We start from the raw sequence: 26,678 nt of genomic DNA, 5'->3' as shown, positions 1-26,678 counted from the left end.
ATAAATAGACTAAGTAAAAAGAGTGAATTAATGAAAAGTTCTAATACATTCAGTCAATGCAAAGAACAGAAACTTATAGCAGCCTGTATAACGTGGGCTATGGCAAGAATGGTGGCAGAATCATGCAGTGAAGTCTATCTTGATACTGGGAGCAACTTGCTGCATCGTTTATGTATCAGTTCAGTGTGAGGCAACTTTTTCACTAGGTAGCGGTGAGTTACCAATAAAGGAGAAGTATAGCTTGTTAAAAACTTGACATTGGCATAACTTACCTCATTAATATTCAACTTTCTACACTACCAAATGCACCTTACAAATTAAACATCAAGAATTCTCGACATGCCAGTCATAGAGGTACATGTTGACTTCAGTTTTCCATTGGCTAAGGAGCCTTCATGTTGCTCAACACCAAACAGCATCTCAAGGCACGAACCATGGATACCCAACACATGTACCCCTCGTCCACGGACATGTCATCCAACATTTACGAACCCCTCACGACTCTCATGACAGCTCTCCAATCCACTTGCATGATGCTTATAAAGCATGGAGTTGCATTGCAGGGCCCTCTGGCAAATACCATTGAAATGCTGCTGCAAAGACATTGTGCAGGTAGGGACAGTCACCCCACTTACATTTTGGACTAAACTGTCCAAGTAGCTTGTCTGCTCTCCAAAGTTTGCTCACTTAGCACATAACTCCCTTTTCACCGCATCCATGCCCTGCCTTGCCATAGCAATGACTGCAGTCACATGACCAGACAGCTTGCCTTGCTGGTCAGTAATCCTCAGTCAAAAGGGCATCTATTTTTCTGTATGGCAGCGTATTGCATCAACCTCGCACCTGCATCATGTGACAGCAGCTTATTCGGCAACACATTGCGTGTGGAGCAAACTTGCAGCCATGTTTTGAAGTCTGAGGGGAGAAGTCCTCTTTGAAATTAATGGAAATGCCTGTCAGTCACAGGGTCCTGGTACAGTAAGATAAGGGCAGCCTCCAATAAAAGTTCAGGGGGTTGGTCACAGTTAGGTGCCCGGTCAAGGTGACATCAGTAAGGGGTCAGTGCCTTGGCGGTGCAGCGAGTAGGCCATGGTCAGTTCTATGGTTGCACAGTGGCCAATCTGGGAGGCAGACCTAAAGTGTTTGGGGAAGAGGCATACATTCATCATTCAGAGGTACCACTCATCATCTGGACTATACAATAAGGTTATTCAAAGAGGTGAACGATGGTCAATCCATCATGTCCATTGACAGAATCTATGAGGAAAGAGTGGTGGGGAGAGTACCACCATGGGAAAGATACTCATGAAAGTATTCTGGAGAATAGGGACTGTGGACTTGATGGAATGGGGGACAATAATTGTGAAGGGGAAATACAGCAAAGCAAGAATGAGAATGCAATGATGTGGGAGGAGGGTTTAACCACAGTTACAAAGGCACTTCTTCAGTTGGGAGACCATATAAGATCACACACATGCCAAGAACTGGGGAAAAGGTGAGCAGATACCCCCTCGTGTATAAAGGTTAGATGGGGACCTGGTGAGGTGCAAAGCTGATGGGTTTCACAGGAGGGATTATGACAAATGGGATCTGAATGTTTGGGGCCTCAGCTGAAGCCACTGGTCATGGAGTATTCACAGTCACCTTCCTTCTTGCTGGAAATCGAAAGTACGCAATGGGGAATAAAATACCTGTGACCATACCTGGCAGGGTAAATGTTTTGAACTGTGAAGGAGTGGACTGCTGGACCCACTGATGTGAGGCTTTCTCGAGGGAAACATAATGAACAGACCCATGCTCTGTACAAAACTCAGACCTGCAGGCCCCCTATCCCTAATGATCCCAAGGTATTGGACCATGTGTTGTACACCTCTCTGTTTCACATATTGTTGACCACTTCAGTCAGCACCAATCTTTTGGACACAGTAACCAGGGAAAGAATAAGGATTTTTAGCATGAGGGGCAATTATGTCAGAGTGATTAACATTCATCTTGAAATAAGTACTGCACATATGCTTAATTTCTTCCTTGTAACAATACCACAGTGTAAGCATATTATTCATTGTGACATATAGAAAGAATATAAGGAAACTGAAGACCAGATAAGGTTGAGTTACCATGGAAAGTATCAGTATCAAGGCTGAAGGTTGAGACATCAGGGAGCTGCATGAAGTTCAGAATTCTGCATTAATAATTTTCTTCTTTGCAAATCCCACGCCTCCCATCCAAAAATAATTGGTTGCTTGACTCATGCAAGCTCAAGAGAGTGGGTCATTTTTCACCATGACATCACATAACCTCAAACCTTATTACTTCCTTCCATTTTCCTGCTTGCCTTCTCTGTCTCTGAACCGTGAAGGGAAAATACAGAAAAGCAAGAATTGGAATGCAATGTTGTGGGAGAAGAGTACAACCATAGTCAAGAGGGCACTTCTTCAACTGGGGAAACATTTCTGATCACGCATATGCCAGGAAATGGGGTAAAGGTGAGCAGATACCAGCTCATGGAGAAAGGTCAGACAGGGACCTAGGGAGGTACAAAGCTAATGGGCTTTACAGGAAGAGTTAAGACAAATACGATCTGAATGCTTGGGGCATTTCCATATACCATCTATAATCTTGATTCCATCTTAAAACCAAGCAATTGAAAATGGTAGTTATGCAAGTTCCTCAAACCAAAAGGTTCTGGTAATTCTGATAAGTCTGCAAATAATATTGAACACACGAAATAATTGGCTTCAATAAAAGACATTTTAACGCTCATATTAATGAGAAAGTAGGGAGAATGCTGCAGAGGAATCTCAGGATTGGTTTCTTTCACATTTGACAAATCGATCTTAACCGTTTTTTTGTATCTGATTCCCAGCTATATCTAATCAGGTTGAAACCCTGCAGCTGGCAATGAAGAAAAATTGAGTTATTTAAGGCTGGCAAATTCAAAATGTGGTATTTGGGCGGGGTTTGTAGAGTGGAAATCATAAGCTGCAGTTAAGTAAGGTGAAATAAAGAGGAAGGCAAAGGGTTAGTAACTTCACTTTTGAAGGATTTAGCTTTGGATAATGTAATGGTAGGGTTAGGGAGGAAATTGGAGGGACTGGTGAGGGTGTGGTTATTGAAGAGTAATGGTCAGTTGCAGGGATATGGACAGTAAACAACTAATGTTGAAACCATTCCCATTCCCCTTGATACCCACACAGTGCTGAAAATGCACTTGTCTCTCCCAAGTAGAAGTCCTTGCCATCCTCACCTGCTGTGTCTCTCGCTGTTTGAGAAACGTACGCTGTCCTTGACCAGCTCCACTGTTCTGGTGAAGCTGAACATAAGCTTGAAGAACAGCATCTCATCCTTCAATGAGGCTCTTTCAGAGTTCAATAATTTCAGACTGTATACAGTACTCTATCATAGAACATAGAACACAGCGCAGTACAGGCCATTTGGCCCTCGATGTTGCGCCGATCCAAGCCCACCTAACCTACACTAGCCCACTATCCTCCAAATGCCTATCCAATGCCCGTTTAAATGCCCATAAAGCGGGAGAGTCCACCACTGCTACTGGCAGGGTATTCCATGAACTCATGACTTGCTGAGTAAAGAATCTACCCCTAACATCTGTCCTTTACCTACCACCCCTTAATTTAAAGCTATGCCCCCTCGTAATAGCTGACTCCATACGTGGAAAAAGGTTCTCATGGTCAACCCTTTCTAAACCCCTAATCAACTTGTACACCTCTATCAAGTCACCCCTAAACCTTCTTTTGTCCAATGAAAACAGCCTCAAGTGCCTCAGCCTTTCCTCATACGATCTTCCTACCATACCAGGCAACATCCTGGTAAACCTCCTCTGCACCCATTGCAGTGCCTCCACATCCTTCCTATAGTATGGCGACCAAAACTGCACACAATACTCCAGATGCGGCCGCACCAGAGTCTTATACAACTGCAACATGACCTCAGGGCTCCGGAACTCAATTCCTCTACCAATAAAAGCCAGTACGCCATATGCCTTCTTCACCGCACTATTTACCTGGGTGGAAACTTTCAGAGATCTGTGTACATGGACACCAAGATCCCTCTGCTCATCCACACTACCAAGTATCCGACCATTAGCCCAGTACCCTGTATCATTTACTTTATTTTAAAAAAGCATACTTTGGCTTATTTTGGCTTCCAGAAAGTAGTGCACCTGCCCTTGATTCTTCATCTTTTATTTCTTTTTTTTTCCCCAATTACCATTTCCTTTAACCCTGTAGGACCAACTCTTTTGTCATCCATTGTCCCGTCTTCCACCCTATCACAGATGTTCCTTTTATTTTAAAATCTTCTTCCATTTTCTTCCATGGTATGTTGGTGTTGACAGTAAAGTGAGCATTTGTAAGCCATCTCCAATTGCCCCAGAACAGGGTGGCTGGCTAGACCACCTCAAAGGGAGGTTAGGAGTCAGATTGCTCTGTCTGGAGTCACATATGGCCTAAACCAGGCAAGAATGACAATTATGTTACCATCTCCCCATAATTGCTAATTACAAAGTGATTGCATCTATAGTTTTTCTCAGCTCTGTTAAGAGTCATTAACCTGAAACGTTAACCGTGTTTCTCTTTCTACCTGTACTTTCCCTGATAAACAAGTGTTTTCTCTATTCCGGTCTTCTTCTAGTTGCAGTTGCTACTGAATTGATTACAAATTCCGTTGTTTTTTTAAACACACTGCCCTTAGCAATATGTCCCTAAACTGTGTTTGAACTGAAGCTCCACTAATCATTAATCAAAGCTTTTCCTATGGGTCAAGCCAAGTCTCAAAAATAGTATCAAGAAAACATTGAAACTACTGTGAACCTGTTGTAAATGTGGAATGTGGTGATCAGGAAAGTACCATGCAAACAAATGTAAAAAGAAAACAAATGTTCAGATTGAAACAAAGTAGTCCCTTACTTTGAAGCAATTATGCTTATATAGCGCTATTTTTTAAAAAAACATTTCAAAGCACTTAATAGAGAAAGAATGTGATGGATGGATGCCCTTAATTGTTGAGAAGTATCCAAAGAATGTCAAAAATATTTTGTAACATATAGCACTTTATGACTATAGAAAATCTTACGAGCCATACAGCCAATGAAGTACTTTTGAAGTGGTTACTATTAAAGTGTAAGGAACACAACAGCCAGTACTCAGACAGCAAACTCTCACAAACAGCAATATTATAATGACCACATCATCTGTTTGAATAATATTGCACAAGTGATTAACATCAGTCAGGAAACTGAAATAACTCTCCTCTTTTCGGAATAGTAACATGGGAATCTTCTACATCCACCCTAGTTGCAAATAGGGGCTCGACTGAACACCTAATCAGAAACACAGTATCTCCAATTGTGAAGCACAGCCTCAGTGCTGTTTTGGAATGTCAGTCTTGGCATTATGTTTAAGCAGTAGAAAGGGACTTGAAAGTGGTTCCTTGTGATTCAAGAGGTGAGACTGGTACCAACTGGAAAAAGTATCTGACTTTATAAATGTTGAGTTAAATAAAAATGATTGTTTTCTAAAGGGAATATGAATATGATCAAAGGTCTCACATTCCTGCTGCTTTACACTTGGTGTATGTGCATAAGTTAGAAAATTGAAACATGCAGGAACTTGAGGGGCTTGACAAGGTCAACGCCAAGATATTTTTTCTCCCCACTTGTTGAAAAGTCTAGGACCAGAGCCATCATCTCAGAGTAAGGGGTCACTCGGTTAAGACAGAGGTAGGGATGAAATTTGCTTATAGGGAAGTGAGTCATGGAATTCTTAACTGCAGGCAGCTGACAAGCCTGTTCTTTAAGGGGATTCAAGGCTGAGATGGACAGATTTTTTTATCACTAAGGGAAATAAGAATTATGGGCAAAAAAAAACAGGGAAGTTACAGATTTTAGATCAATGACAATGGCTGAATGGTCTACTTCTATTCTTACATCTTGTCGTTTAAAATCAGGAGCTCAGAGGAAGTTATATATACAGACATGCCTTCATCTGAAAATCCCTCCACAATCTCAAGAATTTTAAGTTCAATCTATCTTCTGTTCTTTGCAACACAAGTTGTAATGTGGAATATGGTTCATTTAACCCAAATAGTCTGCATAGGCAAGCAAATAGTTTTGGTCGCATTTTGCTGACTCCTTCTCTATGGAGTTAACACATTTTCTTTCGTCCATCTAGCCAATCAAATCTTGAATGCTTTTGTTTCTTCCTCATCAGATACTCAGAATTTCAGCTTCCTTTCCCCTGATCCAAGTAATTTTCTTGAGCTAGTTGTTTAATGTACTTAATCCTTCACTCTAAACCTCTTACCATCAAAGCAGGATAGCTTGCCATAGTTGCCAGCACTGAGTAATCAAGGGGGTGTACATTTTGTAACATTGCATAATGCTACAATGTCATACCTACAGCATGTGCCAGATAATACAGCAAATGCACTACATTTGCTTCAACCAAATGACGATGACTCAAAGTCTAAGGGTAGCAGTTCTTTGTTGAGTCGAGAGACTCTGGCCCGTCAGAAGATGCTATTACAGTCAGTCAACAATATTGCCTGACTTCAGAGCAGGAGCTTGGCCAGCATTATTTGGGCACTTGGTGCAACTAGTCTTTGGTGAACCATGTCCTTCCAGTCCAGGGACTTCTCCACAGTTAATCCTGCAGTCTGAAGATGATTAAGAAGGCAGTGTGGGAGCAGCACAGAAATCAGTTAGGGGCTCTTTCATGTGTCCTCCCAAATTGGTCCTTGTAAACTCCGTTGGTTTTTGTAGTTCAAAGGACAGATCATGCTATGCCAGGGAAAGTGAAAATGAAACACAGTAGGGGGACAATGGCTGTGAAGGGGGCAGCCCCAGATAGAAGGATGGCAGTCAAAAGGGCAATTCTGTTATTCAGGCACTTACTGATTTGAAATGACTTAATGGTAAGGTCCTCAGGAGTGTTGCTGAACAAAGAGACCTTGGAGTGCTGGTTCATAGCTCCTTGCAAGTGGAGTCACAGGTAAATAGGATAGTGAAGAAGGTGTTTGGTATGCTTTCCTTTATTGGTCAGAGTATTGAGTACAGGAGTTGGAAGGTCATGTTGCGGCTGTACAGGACATTGGTTTGGCCACTGTTGGAATTATGCGTGCAATTCTGGTCTCCTTGCTATCAGAAAGATGTTGTGAAACTTGAAAGGGTTCAGAAAAGATTTATAAAGAAATTGCCAGGGTTGGAGGATTTGAGGTATAGGGAGAGGCTGAACAGGCTGGGGCTGTTTTCCCTGGAGCGTCGGAGGTTGAGGGGTGTCCTTATACAGGTTTACAAAATGATGAGAGGCATGGATAGGATAAATAGACAAAGTCTTTTCCCTGGGGTGGGCGAGTCCAGAACTAGAGGGCATAGGTTTAGGGTGAGAGGGGAAAGATATGAGAGACCCAAGGGGCAACTTTTTCACACACAGGTGGTACATGTATGGAATGAGCTGCCAGAGGAAGTGATGGAGGCTGATCCAAATGCCTCTTAAATGTTGCAATTGTATCGGTACATGAATAGGAAGGGTTTGGAGGGATATGGGCCGGGTGCTGGCAGGTGGGACTAGATTGGATTGGGATATCTGGTCGGCATGGACGGGTTGGACCGAAGGGTCTGTTTCCATGCTGTACGTCTCTATGAAGCTGCATGTGAAGCTTTGAGCAAATAATAGTAAAAATCCCAGCTCAAGCAACCTTTGATCATTATTATTTAATCATAGTAATATGTGAAGAAATGGTGATCATTGGTGACCTTTAAAACACAACCCCAGAGTGTGTTATCTGCAATATCACGTTTTGTTCAAAAGAAACAGTGCTGCTACAAAATAAGAATCTCCTGGAGTTGGACTTGTGCTCTAAAAGGGAGGCCATTCAATCCTGGTGACTGAAGTGACTCCTCTGGTGCACAGAAGGGAAGAAGGGAAAGGAGGAGAATGTTAGTTTTTGGGGACTCGAAGGTTAGAGGGTCAGATAGGTTTGTTGAGAATGTACGAGACTCACGATTGGTGTGTTGCCTCCCGGGTGCCAGGGTCCGTAATATCTCAGATCATGTGTCTTTGGGTTCCTGAAGGCCGAGGGCGACTAGCCCAAAGTCGTGGTCCATATAGGTACTAATGGCATAGGTAGAAAGAGCGATAGGATGTAAGGCAGGATTTCAGGGAGCTAGGGTGGAAGCTGAGAACTAAAACAAACAGTTGTTATCTCTGGTTTATTAAACATGCCACATGATAGCGAGGCAAGGAATGCAGAGAGAAATCAACTGAACACATAGCTACAGAGATGGTTTAGGAGGGAGGGTTTCAGGTACTTGGATAATTGGGACTCATTCTGGGGAAGGTGGGACCTCTACAAACAGAACTGTCTTCACTTGAACCAGAGGGATACTAATATCCTGGGTGGGAAATTTGTTGGTGCTATTCAGGTGGGTTTAAACTAGCTCAGCAGGGGAATGGGAACCTGAGATGTCGTTCCAGTGCACAGGAAGATGAGAGTAGGGAGAGCATGGACAGGATTTCACAGTCACAGGAATATGCTGGCAGATAGCAAGCTGGTTTGAAGTGTGTCTGCTTCAACAGCAGAGGTATCCGAAATAAGGTAAGTGAGTTTGCAGCATGGATAGATACCTGGGACTTCAATGTTTTGGTTATTTCGGAGACATGGATAGAGCAGGGTCAGGAATGGATGTTGCAAGTTCCAGGTTTTAGAATTTTCATTGAGGACAGGGAAGACAGTAAAAGAGGGGGAGGTGTGGCCTTGTTAGTCAAGGACAGTATAATGGTGGCTGTAAGAAATTTTGACGAGGATTTGTCTACCGAGGTAACATGGGCTGAGGTTAGAAACAGGAGAAGTCACACTGCTGGGAGTTTTTTTTTCCAAGTAGGCCACCACACAGTTCCAGGAATGTGGAGGAGAGGATCAGCGAAGCGATTCCGGGTAGGAGTGAAAGGGAAAGGATGGTCATTATGGGGGACTTTAACTTCCTTAACATTGACTGGAAATGCTATAACTCTTAGTACGTCAGATGGATCAGTTTTTGTCCAATGTGTACAGGAGGGTTTCCTGGCACAGTAATGTCAAGGGCCATCAAGAGGAGAGGCCACACTGGATCTTGTGCTTGGTAATGAACCAGGCCAGGTGTTTGATTTAGTCGTAAGTGAGCACTTTGGAGTGTGTTCATAATTCAGTTACCTTTAATTTAGCGATGGAAAGGGATAACTCATGCCACAGGGCAAGAGCAATTATAATGCCATTAGACAAAACTTAGAATGCATAGAATGGGGTAGCAAAATGCAGGGGATGGGACAATCGAAATGTGGAGCTGGTTTAAAGAACAGATATTGCGTGTCCTTGATAGGTATGTCCCTATCAGGAAGGGTGGCACAGTGGTTAGCACTGCTGCCTCACAGCGCCAGAGATCCGGGTTCAATTCCCGCCTCAGGTGACTGACTGTGTGGAGTTTGCACATTCTCCCCGTGTCTGCGTGGGTTTCCTCCGGGTGCTCCGGTTTCCTCCCACAGTCCAAAGATGTGCAGGCCAGGTGAATTGGCCATGCTAAATTGCCCGTAGTGTTAGGTAAGGGGTAAATGTAGGGGTATGGGTGGGTTACGCTTCGGCGGGTCGGTGTGGACTTGTTGGACAGAAGGGCCTGTTTGCACACTGTAATGTAATCTAAATAAGGTAAGCGAACCATAGTTTACTACAGAAATTGCATCGCTTGTTAAGCGGAAGAAGGAGGCCTATGTGTTGACCAGACAAGATGGTTCAGATGAGGCGATGGAGAGTTACAGATTAGCTAGGAAGGATTTAAAGAGAGCGTTAAGAGCAAAGAGAGGACATGAGCAGTCTTTAGCAGGTAGAATAAATGAGAACCCTAAAGCTTTCTATAGGTATGCGAGGAATAAAAGGATGACTAAGGTAGGAATAGGGCCACAGACAGAAATGGGAAGTTGTGTGTGGAGATCGGAGAAGTGCGAAACAAATATTTCCCATCGGTTTTCACTCAGGAAAAGGAGAATATTGTAGAGGAGAAGACCGAGATACCAGATATTAGACTAGAAAGGATCGAGGTTAGTAAGGAAGAGGTATCAATTCTAGAAAGAGCCAAAGTAGACAAGTCCCCTGGGCCGAATGGGATTTTTCCGAGAATTCGCTGGAAGCTAGGGAGGAGACCGCCGAGCCTTTGGTTTGGATCTTTGAGTTGTCAGTGTCTACAGGTTTAGTACCAGAGGACTGCAAATGTTCTGCCCTTATTCTTGAAGGACAGTAGAGATGACCCAGGTAATTATAGACCAGTGAGCCTTACGTCTATTGTAGGAAAAGTTTTGGAAAGTATTATAAGAGATAGGATTTATAATCATCTCACAAGCAACAATTTGATTGGAAATAGTCAACATGGATTCAGCAAGGGCATGTCGTGTCTCACAAACCTCACTGAGATTCTGAAGAGGTGACCAAGCATGTGGATGAGGATAGGGCAGTTGACGTGGTGTACATGGACTTCAGTAAAGCCTTTGATAAGGTTTCACAGGCTAGGCTGTTGGAGAAAATGCAGAGGCATGGGATTCAGGGTGATTTGGCAGTTTGGATTAGAAACTGGCTTTCTGTAAAAAGTGGTGGTTGATGGAAAATATTCGGCCTGCAGTCCGGTTACTAGTGGTATGCCACAAGGATCTGTTTTGGGACCACTGCTAGTTGTCATTTTCATAAATGACTTCGACGCAGGCATAGGTGGATGAATTAGTAAGCTTGCAGATAACACGAAAGTCAGTGGAGTAGTGGACAGTGTGGAAGAATGTTGCAGGTTGCATGGGGACTTGGATAAACTGCAGAATTGGGCTGAGAGGTGATAAATGGAGTTCAATGCAGATAAACGTGAGGTGATTCACTTTGGGAATAACATGAAGGCAGAATACTCGGTCAATGGAGAGATTCTTGGTAGTGTGGACGTGCAGAGGGATCTTGGAGTCCATGTACACAGATCCCTGAAAGTTGCCAGCCAGGTTGATAGTGCTTTTAAGGTGGCATATGGTTAGGTTTTATTGGTAGAGGGATTGGGTTCTGGAGACGTAATGTCATGCTGCAACTATACAAATCACTAGTGCAGTCGCACTTAGAATGTGTGTCCAGTTCTGGTCCCCCTATCACAGGAAGGATGTAGAAGCATTGGAAAAGGGGCACAGGAGATTTACCAGGATATTGCCTGTTCTGGAGAGAAGGTCTTGTGAGGAAAGGCCGAGAGAGACTTGGGTCCGTTCTCATTAGACAGAAGGCGGCTAAGACGGAACTTGATAGAGACATACAAGATGATCAGAGGATTAGATAGGGTAGACAGTGAAAGTCTTTTTCCTAGGATGATGTCAGCTTGTACAAATTGAGGGGTGATAGATTTAAGACAGATGTCAGAGGCAGGTTCTTTGCTCAGTGATAAGGGTGTGGAATAGTCTGCCTGCTGATGTAATTAAATCTCGCTAATGTGTCAAGAGTTAAACAATCCTTGGATAAGCAAATGAATGACGATGGGATAGTGTAGAAGGATGGGCTTAGATTAGTTCACAGGTCGGTGCAACATCAAGGGCTGAAGGGCCTATTCTGCACTGTATTGTTCTATGTTCTGTGACAGCAGCACATATATATATATATATATACACACATACATACATACACATACACACACACAATCAAGTCCTTCCAAGGATCCATAGGGAATCTGTGTGGATTTCTCAATCCTGAACCCATAATTGTGTCAAGGTTGCAACCAAAGCAAATTTGTGCATGATCACATCACTTCATCTCTTTTCTACCCAATCCCCCCCTCAAAGGCCACTGTTATAACCTGGGCAGTAAGCTTTACCAATATAGCTGGCTTCACTAAGGCGTAATGCAGTATAGGCTGTATACACGTCACATTGAGTGCACCACACCAATACAACAGAATTATCAGGAAAGAGTTCTACTTGGTCAGTATCCAAGTCATTTGTAAACATGGCCACTACATCCTGAAGATCTGCACCAGGAACATTGGAAGCTGCCATGATGCCTGAAAAGAACAAACGTGCAGACTTACAGGAAGAAGCCATGGGAATGACACTAGGTGCATGTGAATTAGAGAGCTAGTATAGAGAATGGATTGTGTAAAGCCCTTCTGTACTGGAACAATTCTGTGACTGCATTATTATGGGCATCTCTGGTATTTCTTCCAGATGATTGAGGAAATGGAGATGTGTTACTGAAATGGGAACTATTGAATTGGATTAGGTTTGGTTTCACAATTTATTTGCTCCAAGTTATTTATAAAAATCTAGAATATATGTTATCTAGACATTTTCTCTCCTGCAAGTGGCATTTAACATGGCATTTCTCTTTGCAGTATAAGCTAACATTTATATAAAACTCAGTTATCTCATACCTTCAAATTTCATACTCTGTGAATTATAGCTGGTTGTACTTGGTTAGCATTCCATGGCAATCATTGCCATATCAGTTTACAACCCCAACATTTTGATTTGTACCCCTACCGGGAGTTGTGACTCACTTTGGAAAGATCTGGCTGATTCAGTTGAAGATACAGCTATCACTGGAGGAGTGTTTAAAACCGTGGAAGGTCACTAGTGACACCATGAAGAGCTGAAGGGTGGAGAGCAGGGGAAGGTTAATTCAGTAGGCCACAGAAGAATTTCAAAATAAGATTAATTGGTCCACCATCCTTAAGCATAAGCAGTATTGTCATAACATGTTTTGTGGTCAAATGTCACTTGTTTAAATCCACTAGGAATATATCAAACCAGAATTAGCAAAACTACCATTCAGCTGTAAGATCCATAAATCAATAAAGTATAGAATTCCTTCAGTATTTACGTACAGCTTCACCCATCTGAATATGTGACCCTGTTATCAATAAACCTCTTTGCTCTTCCACAGAATGCTGGTTCAACACATCCTAACTTCCTTCAGCATTTCACCAGATAATGCTAGATTTACATCTAAAAAAAAATTAAGTGTCAAGTGCCTATTTAGCAGTTGAGTAAAGAGTATTACAATGAAGCCTGATCCTACTGATGTTCAGATACAGCTTCTTTCAGCATAGGACATTAGACAACTAGAGTGAGCTGACTTACCTCTTAAGAAAATGACATTCTAACTGAAGTTTTCAAGACACCTTAATAACCTATAACTAATGATTACAGATGTTGGACTGATTGTTCAGATACATCATCATATGACCATTATGATAGGCAACATCATTAGCTAATTTAGCATCGCGAATTCTTAAGATTAAACAACTTGTGACAATGGTTTCAGCTTGTAACCTTAATTTAGCTAGTCCTAAAATAGTCAACCAAATATTAATTGATTTCTAAATCAGTAGGGATTTATCCTATAGTTCACAAAACCTAAATGTATTTTTAAATCAAAATTTAAAAAAGCAACACTTGTTAGCCTGTTCTACCTTATATTCAAATGTATCAATCAAAAATGAATATAAAAATCAGTTAACAAACATTATAGAAAGCAGGGTCAAAATGTTCCTGCAACCCACCTTCCACATTGTTGGTAGAACTTTACAAATACTTCACAATAACTCAATCAACTACTAAATACACAAAAACATTCAAATTATCATTTAGGGAATATGCAACAAACAGATTGCATCACATTTATTCTTTCCCAAAGTACAGTTTTAAACTGATGTGCCTGAAGTCAACCAACATTTGTTCTATAGTTAAAGCACTTTACAAATTTCAGTTTCAAACCAGTTCAGCTGCTTATAAAAGTTACTACAAAGCAAATCTGTACACTTTCTACAATAAATTAAAAAACACAAATGCAGGCACAAATTGTTTTTAAAAATTGTGTACAGGTCCCATATTAAATCACAGCAGAAAAGAAATGTAATATTAAAATACTCCTCCCAAAGTAAAAAAAAGTTACAAGTTTGTTTGAAGTGAATTCATATACAATTATACACAGGCTACAAAACCACTTAGTACAACAAGCACTCCAGCAAATCAGGTATTCTGGGCCTTAAATGCCAACTTTGTGTAATTTAAAACAAAACTGCATTTCATAAATATCAAATCTGCACACCAGTTTCCCTTTCAACATACGTCAAAGTATTTCAGAATTATTACTTTAAATGCTGTTCAAAGGATAATGCTACATTTTGGTAAATCATTTATTCAGCACCATGAATTGAATTAAACTTAAAGCAGCGATACAGATGGCATGGTATTATTTTAATATTGCACTAAGGAAGCAATTTCAAGATAAAAGCGTCAGCAAAAATGAGCATGAAAAAGCGTGAAAATGGATTTTAAAAACTTGCCAATTTTTCACTGAAGCATTCTTTAAAATTTATCTATCCACAGAAGTATTTGAAAATAAAGTATCTTTATTCTGTTTCGCATCTTTAAAATGATCAGATGCAATATAGCGTGGCATGGTTTTTGATAATGTAATGTAGAAGTTAAAGAAATCAAACGAAAACATAGTATGTTTTTTGGGGTAACATGAGGATGCCTACAGTCTGATCACATGCTTTGGTTACATTTCCATTATAATTAGCACCAGTTCAAAATTGATGTTTTAAGGGAACATTTGGTTAAAACTCAGTGATAGATGTATACTGGAGGGAAACTTTATACTGATATACAAGCATGTGCTTGATTTTTAATATTATGAAACACAACCTAAATTAAAATGACAAACTTGAGAATTAAGATTTTGTTTGGTAAGAAATACAAAGCTCATTTTACTGTTCTATTGCACACCATTTAAAGTTACCTTGATTTTGACCATTGACTTTTTCAGCATACTTTGCACCAAAATTACCTGCTGCATGGCACTTGGTTACATCAACAGCTTTTTCTGTTTATTTAATAAGTTACAGAACATTCAGATTATATAAAAAAGTACCAGAAACAGATAGTAACCAATTTTGACTAACAGAATAATTTACGGTGTGCAGTAATGTACAAGTATTTACAGCTTTCTCCTGTGACCTATAAACACTATGAACAAGTTATTCCTGTCAAAAAATTATAATGGAAAATTTGGATGTTTACAAGAAAGATAATGATGTATGAAAAACATAATTACAGCTGGCAGTGAATCAGTAATTTCTCTAAACACGACTACTGGAACAATGATTGAGACACTAGTGGAAAGTACATTCTTCAAGAACTGATAAATGGTTCTGTAAAGCTTTTAGTTTTCAACATATAAGCCAGATAAATCAATGTCCCACGCTTAAATTTCAATCAATGTCACTAAAGTCACTGGTTTGTTCACCTTGGACTCTGCTTCGGTGGAGCATTGCACGATCAAAAGCAATGCGAACAGATTTTCGAATGGAAGAAGTTCGGCCTTCCATCATTTTTATTTTGTCTATGGTTTCGTCAATACCAAGTGGAACCACTTTGGATTTTGGAAGCCACTGCCTATGGAAATAATTATACATTATTTGAAAGAGAGACTTCTTTAAAAATAAAACCATTTCAGTCGATATATATGCTATAATGTCACAATTGAATGACAGGGTAGTAATAGCTAGAAAAAAAACAAACTTCAAATGGACTGCAACTTGTTAATACAAATTTTCATACAGAATGTTAGTTAATTAGAAGAAAAAAATGTCAATTCAATTAATTTCTAAAAAAAAAACTGCAACCTCAGACCTACATGTAGGTGCTTGGTTAGTGTCAAGCGGCTTTCTGATTGGTTAAAGGTGAGCATGTCACAAAGTATTTTCTTTGAAAACTGTCAATAGAGCAAATGGGAGCTTAAACACTTTCAAAGGTTTCTCTTCAGGCTAATTAGCCCCTATAGTGCTATTAAGGATGGAGTTCCAGGACTTTGATCCAAATAGACACAATTATTGTTGTGTTGAAAAGAAGCAGTCATCACAGAAGACTATTATAGGTTTAACATTTTCAAGTGGTGAAAAAATTTACACTATACATGAAGCATTTTTGTTCCATGAGTAACCAGAGAAAGATGGAATGAAGTTGAGCTGTGGAGACAATGGTGTAGTATCCATTTGACATGGCTGAAAATTAAAACAAGCTCTTAGAAATTCACCCTAGATACTAAAAAAAAAAAGAGTAAATCTATACTAGAGGCAATACCAAAGTTTAGGTATGAAATCAAGATTCCCACCTGGTTGTGCACTTACCAGCTTCGTTTGTTGTCAAAGAACAAAACAAGATAAAGCTTCTCTCCAGCTCTCCGCTGCATCTGCTCTCCCACTTTAAGTACATCAAGAGGGGGCACAGGTATAGGCACTCCATTGTGGCGAAAACCACTTCGAGACATCTTTGGATCAATTACCTAATTTAAAAAAAAAGGGAAACGCTACTTTTTCCAAATTTTTGAAACAAAAAACTGTTTTCAATACTATGAGTCAGTATTATAAACTAGTTTTTTTTGTTTATAAAGACAAAGATAAAGCACATGGAATTTTAACCCAAGCACAAAGGTAGGAAGATGATCGTGTCATTTAAAACATCTAACATAGCTTTAAAATAAAAAGATTAAACCTGGTCCTTTCAACATTGCAACTAGAATACACTTAGAAAATTCAGAGATTGATAATTGAAAATTTTGGAACTGAGTTTTAGAAGTTTATTTTCTCAGCATCATTATGTACTCCACTTCGCTAGAAAATCAAATGTCTAAAAGAAAATCGTTTCAACTTCAATGCCTATAGTTCACACAGCTCAACTTAAAATTACACTGAACCTCTAATTCAGTCCACTTTTGTGACTTGTTTAACTGTGAATACCTCAGAATGCCTAATAGTTCTAAATATTTTCCTGAAATGTGGTCAGCAAAAACATACCTTTGTGAATACCAAAACATAAAACAATACTTAATACATAAAACAACAGTAACATTTCAGTATTATAAGCCAGGAAATTCAGTCCTAAAGCAGTTTAACAATGCAAGCTTTTGAATTAAAAAAAAATCAATTTGGGGATAGAAGCATCATTATCAAGACCAACATTTACTACCTATCCCTAACTGCTCTTGCTGAGTGGCATACTAAACCATTTGAGGGTAGTTAACTGCTGTTGGCAGACAAGCGAGATCAGGCAAAGATGGCAGACAATCTTATTCTAAAAAAAAAACGATGAACCAGATTCTACCAATATTCTACAATAACCTGGTAGCTTCACAATTACTAAGCTTAACTTTTTAATTACAAATTTATTATTTAATCAAATTAATATAATGGAGCTTGAACTTTTGACTCAAACATTAACTCAAGCCTCTGAATTACAAGTCCAGTAACATTACCATAATGCTACCATTATCTTTACAAACAGAGTAAATTCCTAAATATGATTTGTATAATTCTAAACTACACACCATAGACTAAATGTTTCAACTGCGATTAAAGCAAATTTATAGTTTTTTCATGTATTTAAAAACATGCCACTAACATTTGTTTAAAGGTTTCAATAAATTCATACCACTACAAAGTATGAATTTTGCATTAAAAATTGCTTTTCTTCACCCCCTTCCCCCCACAACCCCAAGGACTTTTAATGGCCACGTATTCACCTGAAAAGGGTGAGCAAAGAACATACTGCCAAACTTTATGTTTCAGAAACTATCAAATATGAGGTGCAAATCAATTCATCAAGTCTCCTTTTCAAATTGTTTTTATGTTTGATATATTAAGCTACATGGTGTTGTGTGTGGGAGATAACTATCATGAATCTAAATCCCTCTGATATAATGCACTGGAATCCATTACACAGAAGACCATATAACGCCATTTCTGAAGTAAACATTCAGATTTATTTCCACATCTTCATCACAATAATTTCCACCATGTGGCTTTACTCACCAATGCTGGATATGATGGATAACCACTACATTTTGCCCAAATCAATTTTAAGGGCTCTAAGGCAGAACTGGAATCTGTGGAAGTCCACATGCTATTTTGGCCAACTTCTAGAAAAAGAAATTCAGTAGTAGTCAAAACCATGTATTTCTTCATTAGCAAAATAATTTGCTTCTGCAACTGTCAGATAGGAACAGATAAAGAACCAAGCAAGTCATATTCTACCTACTAGGTACATTTAAGTAAAAAGCAATTATTGCACCACTATATTGAAGGCAAATCCAAGAACTGTCAGAAAGAGAGCAGCATGGTGGCTCAGTGGTTAGCACTGTTGCCTCACAGCACCAGGGTTGCAGGTTCAATTCCAGCCTCGGACAACTGTCTGTGTGGAGTTTGCACATTCTCCCATTGTCATCCTCTGGGTGCTCCGGTTGGCCATGTTAAATTGCCCATAGTGTTAGGTGCATTAGTGGGGTGGGAGTGGAGTTGCTCTTCGGATGGCCGGTGTGGACTTGTTGGGCCTAAGGGCCTGTTTCCACACTGTAGAGAATCTAATCTAATCTAATCTAATCTAATCTAATCTAATCGTAAACAAATGAAATTGTAACTGCACACCACAGGGGATTACAGTTTACAATTCATGACAATCATGGCAGATCTTGTCTTCAAATCCATATCCCTTGATTCTCTGACAAAAGTGTGTCTAACTCAACCACAAACAGAGACTGTTAAAGATTATCACTATTTGAATGATCTCAGTCCTAAATGATCATCTCCTTACCTTGAATCTGTGCCTATTCACAACCAATGGAAACAACCTCTCGGTCTCTATTCTGACAAGCTCCCAGCATAACTATGTTTTAATGAAATCACCCCTATTTTTCTAAATTCTAGCAAATAAAGGCATAGGTTACTCAGTCTGTCATAGGATAACTATCTCGTCAGAGTAATCAATCCAGAGAATCTTTGCTCTGGTGCACCCACTTCAAGTATATCCTTCTTTAAATATGAAGTCCAAAATTGATACAGTATTCCAAGGTATTGACTCACCAAAGTCTGGTAAGCGACATCTCTACACCTGAACTTCAATGCCATTGCGTTAAAAGGCCAACATGTACTTTTGCTAACATAAGTAATAATAAGTACATAAGAAATACTTCTCACTTTATTTTCTCACATCCAGATAATTAGAAATACTCATTAATCTACGTTGAGGGGCCCAAAATGAGTCTCTTTTTATTTGTACCATTCTGTGATATTCGCCATCTATTTTCTAAGGATGGATCAACTTCGACAGAGGGGGCAATCAAAATATAATACTTGTTTGGTCAAAACAAAAATGAACTAGCTGGTCAGACATTATTAAAATGATTTCTGATGCTTGAAAATTTGAAGCGGAAAGTACCCATTTCTTATCCCAATTCAATTAATAGTTACTAATAATGAAGCAAAGTTAAAGTATTAATGCAGAGATCAATTTTCAATAACTAACTTAAGGACACTATTCATTTCTTAACAACATCTTGGAAAAACGTAGTAAACAATCATTTTCCCTTTTAGTAATTTCAGTCTATGCATAGTCAGCATTCACAAATAATTTATTCAATATTGAGACTTACAAACAAACAAGCATTTTTACATTTTCCCAATATTACCAATAAAAAAAAACAGAATTGAAATCATGAACAATCATATCACAGTTTAAAAAATCTGAGTTTGAATGATGAAAAAAAGGTCTTAGCATAGCTCTAGATCATTACCTGCTGCAATTCTGGCTGCTTTGGCAAAGTTACCATTTTCAATACAAGCAATCAACTCATTTCTGTGTTCCAGGGGGTTTCTTCGTGCTAATGCTGGCTTTCCTTTGCCACACTTTGGAAGGCTTATTGTGCTTAGAGAAAAAGAACAACAATTTGCAAACATGCTAGAGTTTGAAATGATAATGTATTGAGAAAATATTTTTAAATGTGTGCGTTTTTCAAATCAGTAAATACTAGTAAAACATTAGAGAATTTAAATGTTCTGATTTCTCTAATTAAACTGGGGAGTGGAAGTGAAAAAGAATGTCGTCTGTAAATAGAGCAGCACAATTTAAAAAACCTACATTTATATACATGATTGACAATCTCAAGATTGAATTAAAATGTAATATAGATTCAGAAGTCATTTTTGACATAATGATACATTTTTCTCCACAACTGCTGCCAGACCTGTTTCTATTTCAGACCTTCAGCATCTTGACATTATATTTTCGTAATACAAGTTCAGTTTATCATTCTTGCTGGAGTCAGATGCTATGAAGTCAAGCCGTAATCCAGGGCTCTAAGTTGGTGCTGAAAAAGCACAGGAGGAGCAGGAGAGTCGACGTTTTGGGCATTAGTCCTTCATCAGCACTTCCTGAAGGACTTATGCCTGAAACATCAACTCCCCTGCTCCTTGGATGTTGCCTGACCTACTGTGCTTTTCCAGCACCACTTTTCCACTCTGATCTCAAGCATCCGCAGTCCTCACTTTCTCATAGTCCACGGCTCAAGAACAAAAACCAAGGTTGATAATCCTACTGCTGTAACTCAGGGGGAGCTGCATGTTGCTTGTACTTCTAGTCAATTGATACTTCAAAATAGTCAGTGTCATTTTTTTGTAAAAAAAAATTGATTTCTCTCCCAAATTAGATGCTAAAATAATTGTTCCAAATTTTCCTCAGGAAATTGGTGCAATTTTTAAAATCAAATAACTTGCGCTTTTATTGTTACTATTTTACTTTTCTCCTACAGTTACTAAAATAATTTATCATTCCCTCATTCCTAAATAGAACACCACATCAGCTTTCCAGGCCTCCACATTACTATTGATGGCATATTTGTTCAAAGGCTGGAACAAAGTGCAATTGTTTTTTGACCCTGAATCTTTAGAAGATTTGCCCATAAATTATGCCATCCCACAATGTAAAATATCAAATTTAATAACAGATTAAATTAGCTTAATCAAACAAAATATATTTTATAAATACTCCTATCCATCCAGGAACTGCATAAAATGCCTTTTAAATTTGTCTAGTATACTCACCTTGCTTGGTTGGAAACCACACTGACACTGGTGCAAATACTTGATTCTGAAGCACAACGACGACGCTGATGATCAGTTGTATTGGTTTGTGGAGTTTCTGGTTTTTCCTCATTACCATATCCATTGGATAATGCTAGGAAAATAAAAAAATGTAGTAACAGATGAAATTAAAATATTTTAGTTCAATACTTCAAAATTTTTGTTCCTATATTGAAATTTTGTTTCACCAACAAGAGACCCAGAAATCTGGCAAATTAATTCAATAAAGAAATCTTGAACATTGACCAAAAACTTGATTTGCATTGATCTTCTTTTAAAAATAACAAGGTTATTATGCACAATAAATATTTCCATTATTCTTACATCTCAATCCCTCTCAATTTCTTTAGATGGTCTTCAGTTCCATCAGATTTGAAAAGCTTTGATTTCTTCAAATCAATAGAATACCAACTCACTCAATAGCAGTGCCCAATTATTAACTGAAAAGGCTGGACAAATCAAGAAAATTGGGCAGACCATTAGCCAGTTATAGTTGTAGAAAAGTTCAAATTATTGAGCTTGGCAAAGGGAAATCAATAATAGAATACAAGTTAACCCAGGTTAATATGAATAGTATTGATGTTGATCTATTAATAGTCAATAAAACTACCAGTACAACTGTACCAACATTATGGCCTGCTTATTAGAACTAAATTTAACTTTGAGGAACAAATTAAAAAAACGTTTTCAGAAAGCAGAAATTTGACATCAAGAACAAATTTAGGACAGATTCTAGCCTCTGTTCTCGTGCAGTTGCTAAGTGAGACTGGAATTGTCCCAGTTACTCAATGATAAATGTAGGGGCCCCATGCTTATACATACTAGAGCTGTAACTTAGCCAACACTCTAGCATAGAAAGTCTGCCACAGATTTTATAAAATTATATATTATTCATACCAAATTCAGTGTGTACTAATTTTCAACCACTACCTTTGGGATTACTTTTGGTAACTATTGTGTGTTGCAAGTCTACTTTATAAACATGATATGTAACATAAGATAAGATAAAAGGTTATAGATAGGATACATAGAATTCACAGGCAACAAAATTAGTTCTTCACCACCACTCCCCACCCCCCCAACCCTACTTCAAAAAGAAGGAATTGACAGAATTTAACAAGTACTGAAAAATTGCAAGCAACAGTGGACAGGAGTAGAGTTGATGGTTCAACTTGATGATAAATAAGAAAGGTCAGTGACCTGAAACTTTTACTCTGTTTCCACAGATGCAGGATGACCTGCTAATTCAAACATTGTGCGTTTCTGCATATTTCCAGCATCTGCAATATTTTGCACATGTAATAGACAGAGACATAGATTGAAAGACAGAAGGTAAAAATGTTTGTTGAACTATGTTACTGGCCCAAACTTACAAACTGTTAGTCCTTTGGGGGTTTAGAGAGATATTTTTGAAGGACAAAAGGCTGCTTTTTCCTATAAAAACTTTTTAGGATGCATGCTTGGTATACATTCACTTATATTTTTTGCCTTAGCTTTATATCATTGCTAAATTTAATATTTTCAAATAGCGTGAATTCTTAAAAGATTTCTAGATATTTACCTAGGTCAGGTCTTTCGAGAGGTAATTTTTCACCATCTCCTTCAGAGTCACCACACAAGCTACGTGACCGCTTCCTTGGCTGTAACAGTGTCTCTAGCCTTGGAATTACCACAGATAAGAAGGTTTTTGTTCCCAGCTGCCCTTGAAGTGGCTGAGTGTCTGCATTTTTTGCTTGTTTTGGAGGATTCGCACTTTGGGGTTTTCGGAATAAAACAGAAGTATGCCTACTAGTATCAACTGAAGATTCAACTACATCAGTTTTTGAGTTATTGATGTCATCGTTACTTAGGTCATCTGCAGTATGTCCATTCATTGTCACATTGTGCACAGAAGCGCTATTCACTTCACTGTCAAACTTTACTCTTTTATGTAATCTACTCTGGTCAATGCTAGGTTCTATTGGTTTCAGGGTGGGTGGTTCGGATGGAGTTTCTGAAGACGGCGGAAGAGGCAAAGAATCAGATGGCTCAAGAGTAGGTGGCACTGAAGACTTTGCATCACCTGAAACAGTACATACAATAATTTACAAAATCTTGACAATAACAGCTCAAGTTGTTTAACAGTACTATATGGGAAAAAAAAAGCTTCCTCTACTTTTCAACTACACAAAACCTGTATCAGGTTTTTTGGTTACAAAGCGTTCATATGCAAAACAATACCTTCACAAGGTAAGTATAGAAAAAGTGACTCAAGCAGACCTGGTTTGATGTTATTTTACTTTGTATGAATCAGTGGTTAATTTACCTCCCAGATTTGAAATGCCCAAATGCAATTAAACTCGCAGCACAGGAAGATGTTGAATTTTGGCACTTATTTCAGTACTCGAGTAATTGCTTTCTGTAGACCTTCTGCAAAGGTAAACTACAAACAGCACCTCTAATGGTTATACTGGTGATTTTTCTCAACAATAATGTTTCACTTAATGCATATATGTGGTTTGAAAAATCACGCTGCCCTAACAGGAGGATTAAAGGCAACTGCATTAAATGCATTTAATAATAGCCATGATAAAACTCACCATCTTGTTCTGACTTTGACCCATCTTCAACTATGCTGCTTTCAGTCTGCATATGTTCACTCTGAGTCTTCTGCTGGCTTAACTTTAAGCGGATGTTATTAATTTCTTTTCGCAATAACTTGGCACGTCTACATCTGGCACCACAGGATTTCATTGCACATGTCATGTCCAGTTTGTCCAGCAACTCCTTCAGCTGCACTTCCAAAGACATATGCTCTCTATTTGCAGGTACTAATAATCTATCCACTACAATGAAACAAATAATCAATTAACAAACAAGTTTGAAGTCAAAAGATTGCTTATAGTCACGGCTACAGAAACCACCATTACGTATAAATGGAGTAGTGTTTTTGTTATATTTTGTGCCCATATTCCAGTGTAATTAGTTGAATCAGCAAGTTTGAATTATTAATCTCTCTCAGAAAAACTAAAAGCTCAGTTTCTGCAACTTTTTCAATATATTGAAGATACAGCTTGTCCAAGTTAGGTCCCACTCACAAAACAGACCATCATCCCCTCAGAATTCAGATTCTGCTGACTTTAGTAGATTCTAAAATTGCATCTATTTTTTCCCCCAATGCACAGAGAGTAGTATGTGTAGTTTCTTTTGTATGTGACAAAATATTTAGTCCACCATAAAATGTAGAGTGTAGACTAATGAAATCATTAAAATTATTAATGTTTTTAATATCATTTGAAGGGATTTTAAAAAGTGAAGGATTGGACTATTTTATTTAAAACCATCAACTTTTGTTGATTATGCCATTTCAGGGTATAAAACTGCAGATTATCATACTTATGCATCCAGGAGTATATTTTACTGGATAGGTAGAAAAGAATGTTTTATTACATTCCCAGATTGTGATGATCAATGGAAAATTATAAATTTGTGGTTATGAAAATGATTTAGTGAAAACTTGCCTTACAATATAATTTGTATTACAATATAATTACAATACAGTGTAACTTCATGCAGATACTGAGCATTACTTCTCAATTTCAACCAAAGTGGAAACTCTACATCATGAAATCAGTGGAAGGCTGGTAATCAATGCATCAATTTTAATATTTTAACTTTTTCATAATTGTCCAAATTGCAGTGAAGTTCTATCTAAATAGGTCAATTTTGGATTTCTTGTGCAGGGATTTGGATTATAATTCTATAGCATTTTACTTTCATTGTGACAACACAAAGAACAAACATGTCTCTGTCTTTGTGAATTAACGTATTAGCGTTTGGATTTCATGACCCTAATACAACTAACATGAGAAAAAAAAAGTAATTCTTCAATACAGTCAAGATGTTACCCAAACAATTATTATGCATACTTATTAATTATTTAAAATAAAGGACAAGAGTACAAATTATCACATCACATCTTGAAACTGCTTACCAAACTTTTAGTTCAGCCTTACTGGGGTAATTGGTTAAATCGAAAAAAACAGCATGAAGAGATTGCACTGGTGCCCTTGGTACGGTTATCCAACTAATTTCCCTCCAATGTTTTTTCCCCCGTTAGTCCCATAATGTTTTCCCCTTCAGGTTTTCAATCACTTTCTTTTTGAAAGTTACGTTGGTTTCTGACATCTTTTAGGTCATGCATTCCAGATTGCAATTTGCACATATAAAAATAAGATACCTCCTGCTGCAATTATTTCTTTAACCAATTCACTTAAATCTGCATCAATTGGTAGTTAGCCCTTCTGCCAATGGAACCAGTTTCTATACTTAATCAGATTCTTGGTAAAGATGTGGTGAATGATGATCAGAGACAGTCAGGAATGTGAATTGGAGGTCAAAATCAGATCAGCTACGATCTTAATAAATGGCCGTGCAATTCCACAAGCCACAGAAGCATACTCTTACTCCTTGTTCATTAAAAAAAAATTACTTCAGCTTTCCTCCCAGAAGAAAATAAATCAATCGTCAACATCCCTATGTGTAAGATTAAACACATATTTAAGAAAGGCTGGCAAAACAAGAACACTTCCCATCAAAAGAGAAAGGCAAGTTCCTCAAATGTTTGGTTGTTTTTCCAGTTGTGAGATGCAACTTCAGAAAAATACCCAGAAATGCTGGATAAACACTTATTATTTCTCCAGGGTTTCCGCTGCGTACATAGCGGTTTTAGTTGGCATTGAGTTAAAATAAGGGTGGTGTGGTAAATTAAGGCCGTACGTTGTGATAAGAACTCTTAGTAAAATCGAACTTTGAGTAGCACTGCATTTATTCTAAAAATCCACCCACCAATCCTGTGGCAGCAGCCATAGTTGGCAAGATATTCTCCATCCAAAGACGGAAACACAAAGTTGAGCTTTTTGACACAAGATGTGGGAGTAGACCACTTGGCCCATCAAGTTCACACTGCCATTCAATTAAATCATAACTAATCTGATAATCCTAAACTCCACAATCCTGCCTTGCTTCCTTATCCCTTGATTATGAAAAAAGTATTTTAGCCTTGAACACACCTTAACAACCCCAGCCTTGACAGCACTCTGAAGTGAAGAATTCCATAGATTCACTATCCAGAAAAGAAACTTCTCATCTGTTTTAAATAGACAACACCTTACTTTAAGATTATACCCTGACATGGAGAATGGGAAACAACTCTACATCTGTCCAGTAAAGTCCCTAAGATTCTGATATGTTTTAATCAGGTTTCCTTTTCTTCTTCTAAATTCCAATGAGTAAAATCCCAAACTACTCACCATCTTCTCATAAGGAAATCACCCTTTACCCAGAATCAACTTCGTAAAACGTTCTCTCGTGAGCCTTCAATCTTAGTCTATGTTTCCTTACATAAAAGGACCAAAACTGTATACTGTATTTCTGGTGCGATCTGGATAGTGCAGTTTATGTCTAGCAAGACATCCCTAATTTTACACGACATTCCCTTTGAAATAATAGCTGACATTAGCCATTCCAAGACAGGCTGAACTTGGATGTTAGCCTGTGATTCATATCGACAACCCTAAAATCTTTCCCAACTTAAGTAACATCCAGCTTCCAGCCAAAGTGTATAACCTCACATTTTGCCATTGGAACGATGGTATGAGAAAGAATACTAATATGCCACACTGCAGCATCTGACAGAATATTAACCAGTCACCACCTTCACTTT

General features: G+C 38.5%; 1 protein-coding gene and 1 long non-coding RNA gene across 4 annotated transcripts in view; both read right to left on the bottom strand.

The window, feature by feature from the left end:
- LOC148145870 (uncharacterized) overlaps positions 1–13,077 on the bottom strand; it is a 189,747-nt gene extending 176,670 nt beyond the window's left edge. The window contains exons 1-2 of the long non-coding RNA XR_015761135.1: positions 12,554–13,077; positions 8,023–8,132 (exon numbers count right to left, since the gene is read on the bottom strand). This is a non-coding gene — a long non-coding RNA (uncharacterized LOC148145870). The remainder of the gene's footprint in view (positions 1–8,022; positions 8,133–12,553) is intronic.
- Positions 13,078–13,635: 558 nt separating this feature from the next.
- The window catches only part of brd1a (bromodomain containing 1a), a 49,812-nt gene continuing 36,769 nt past the window's right edge, over positions 13,636–26,678 (bottom strand). For all 3 annotated transcript variants that reach the window (XM_043713718.2, XM_043713716.2, XM_043713719.2), the window contains 7 exons: positions 23,554–23,799; positions 22,536–23,036; positions 20,936–21,068; positions 19,630–19,760; positions 17,873–17,979; positions 16,193–16,347; positions 13,636–15,458 (listed from right to left, as the gene is read on the bottom strand). In XM_043713718.2, coding sequence (XP_043569653.1) covers positions 15,275–15,458; positions 16,193–16,347; positions 17,873–17,979; positions 19,630–19,760; positions 20,936–21,068; positions 22,536–23,036; positions 23,554–23,799 — 1,457 coding nt within the window. In that variant the 3' untranslated portion in view covers positions 13,636–15,274. The remainder of the gene's footprint in view (positions 15,459–16,192; positions 16,348–17,872; positions 17,980–19,629; positions 19,761–20,935; positions 21,069–22,535; positions 23,037–23,553; positions 23,800–26,678) is intronic.

This window comes from Chiloscyllium plagiosum, unplaced genomic scaffold, assembly GCF_037043375.1.
Source record: "Chiloscyllium plagiosum isolate Xiang-an unplaced genomic scaffold, Cpla_swu_hap1 HiC_scaffold_23, whole genome shotgun sequence".
In the NCBI taxonomy this organism is placed as follows: Eukaryota; Metazoa; Chordata; class Chondrichthyes; order Orectolobiformes; family Hemiscylliidae; genus Chiloscyllium; species Chiloscyllium plagiosum.
This window is presented reverse-complemented; position numbering and strand designations above follow the sequence as displayed.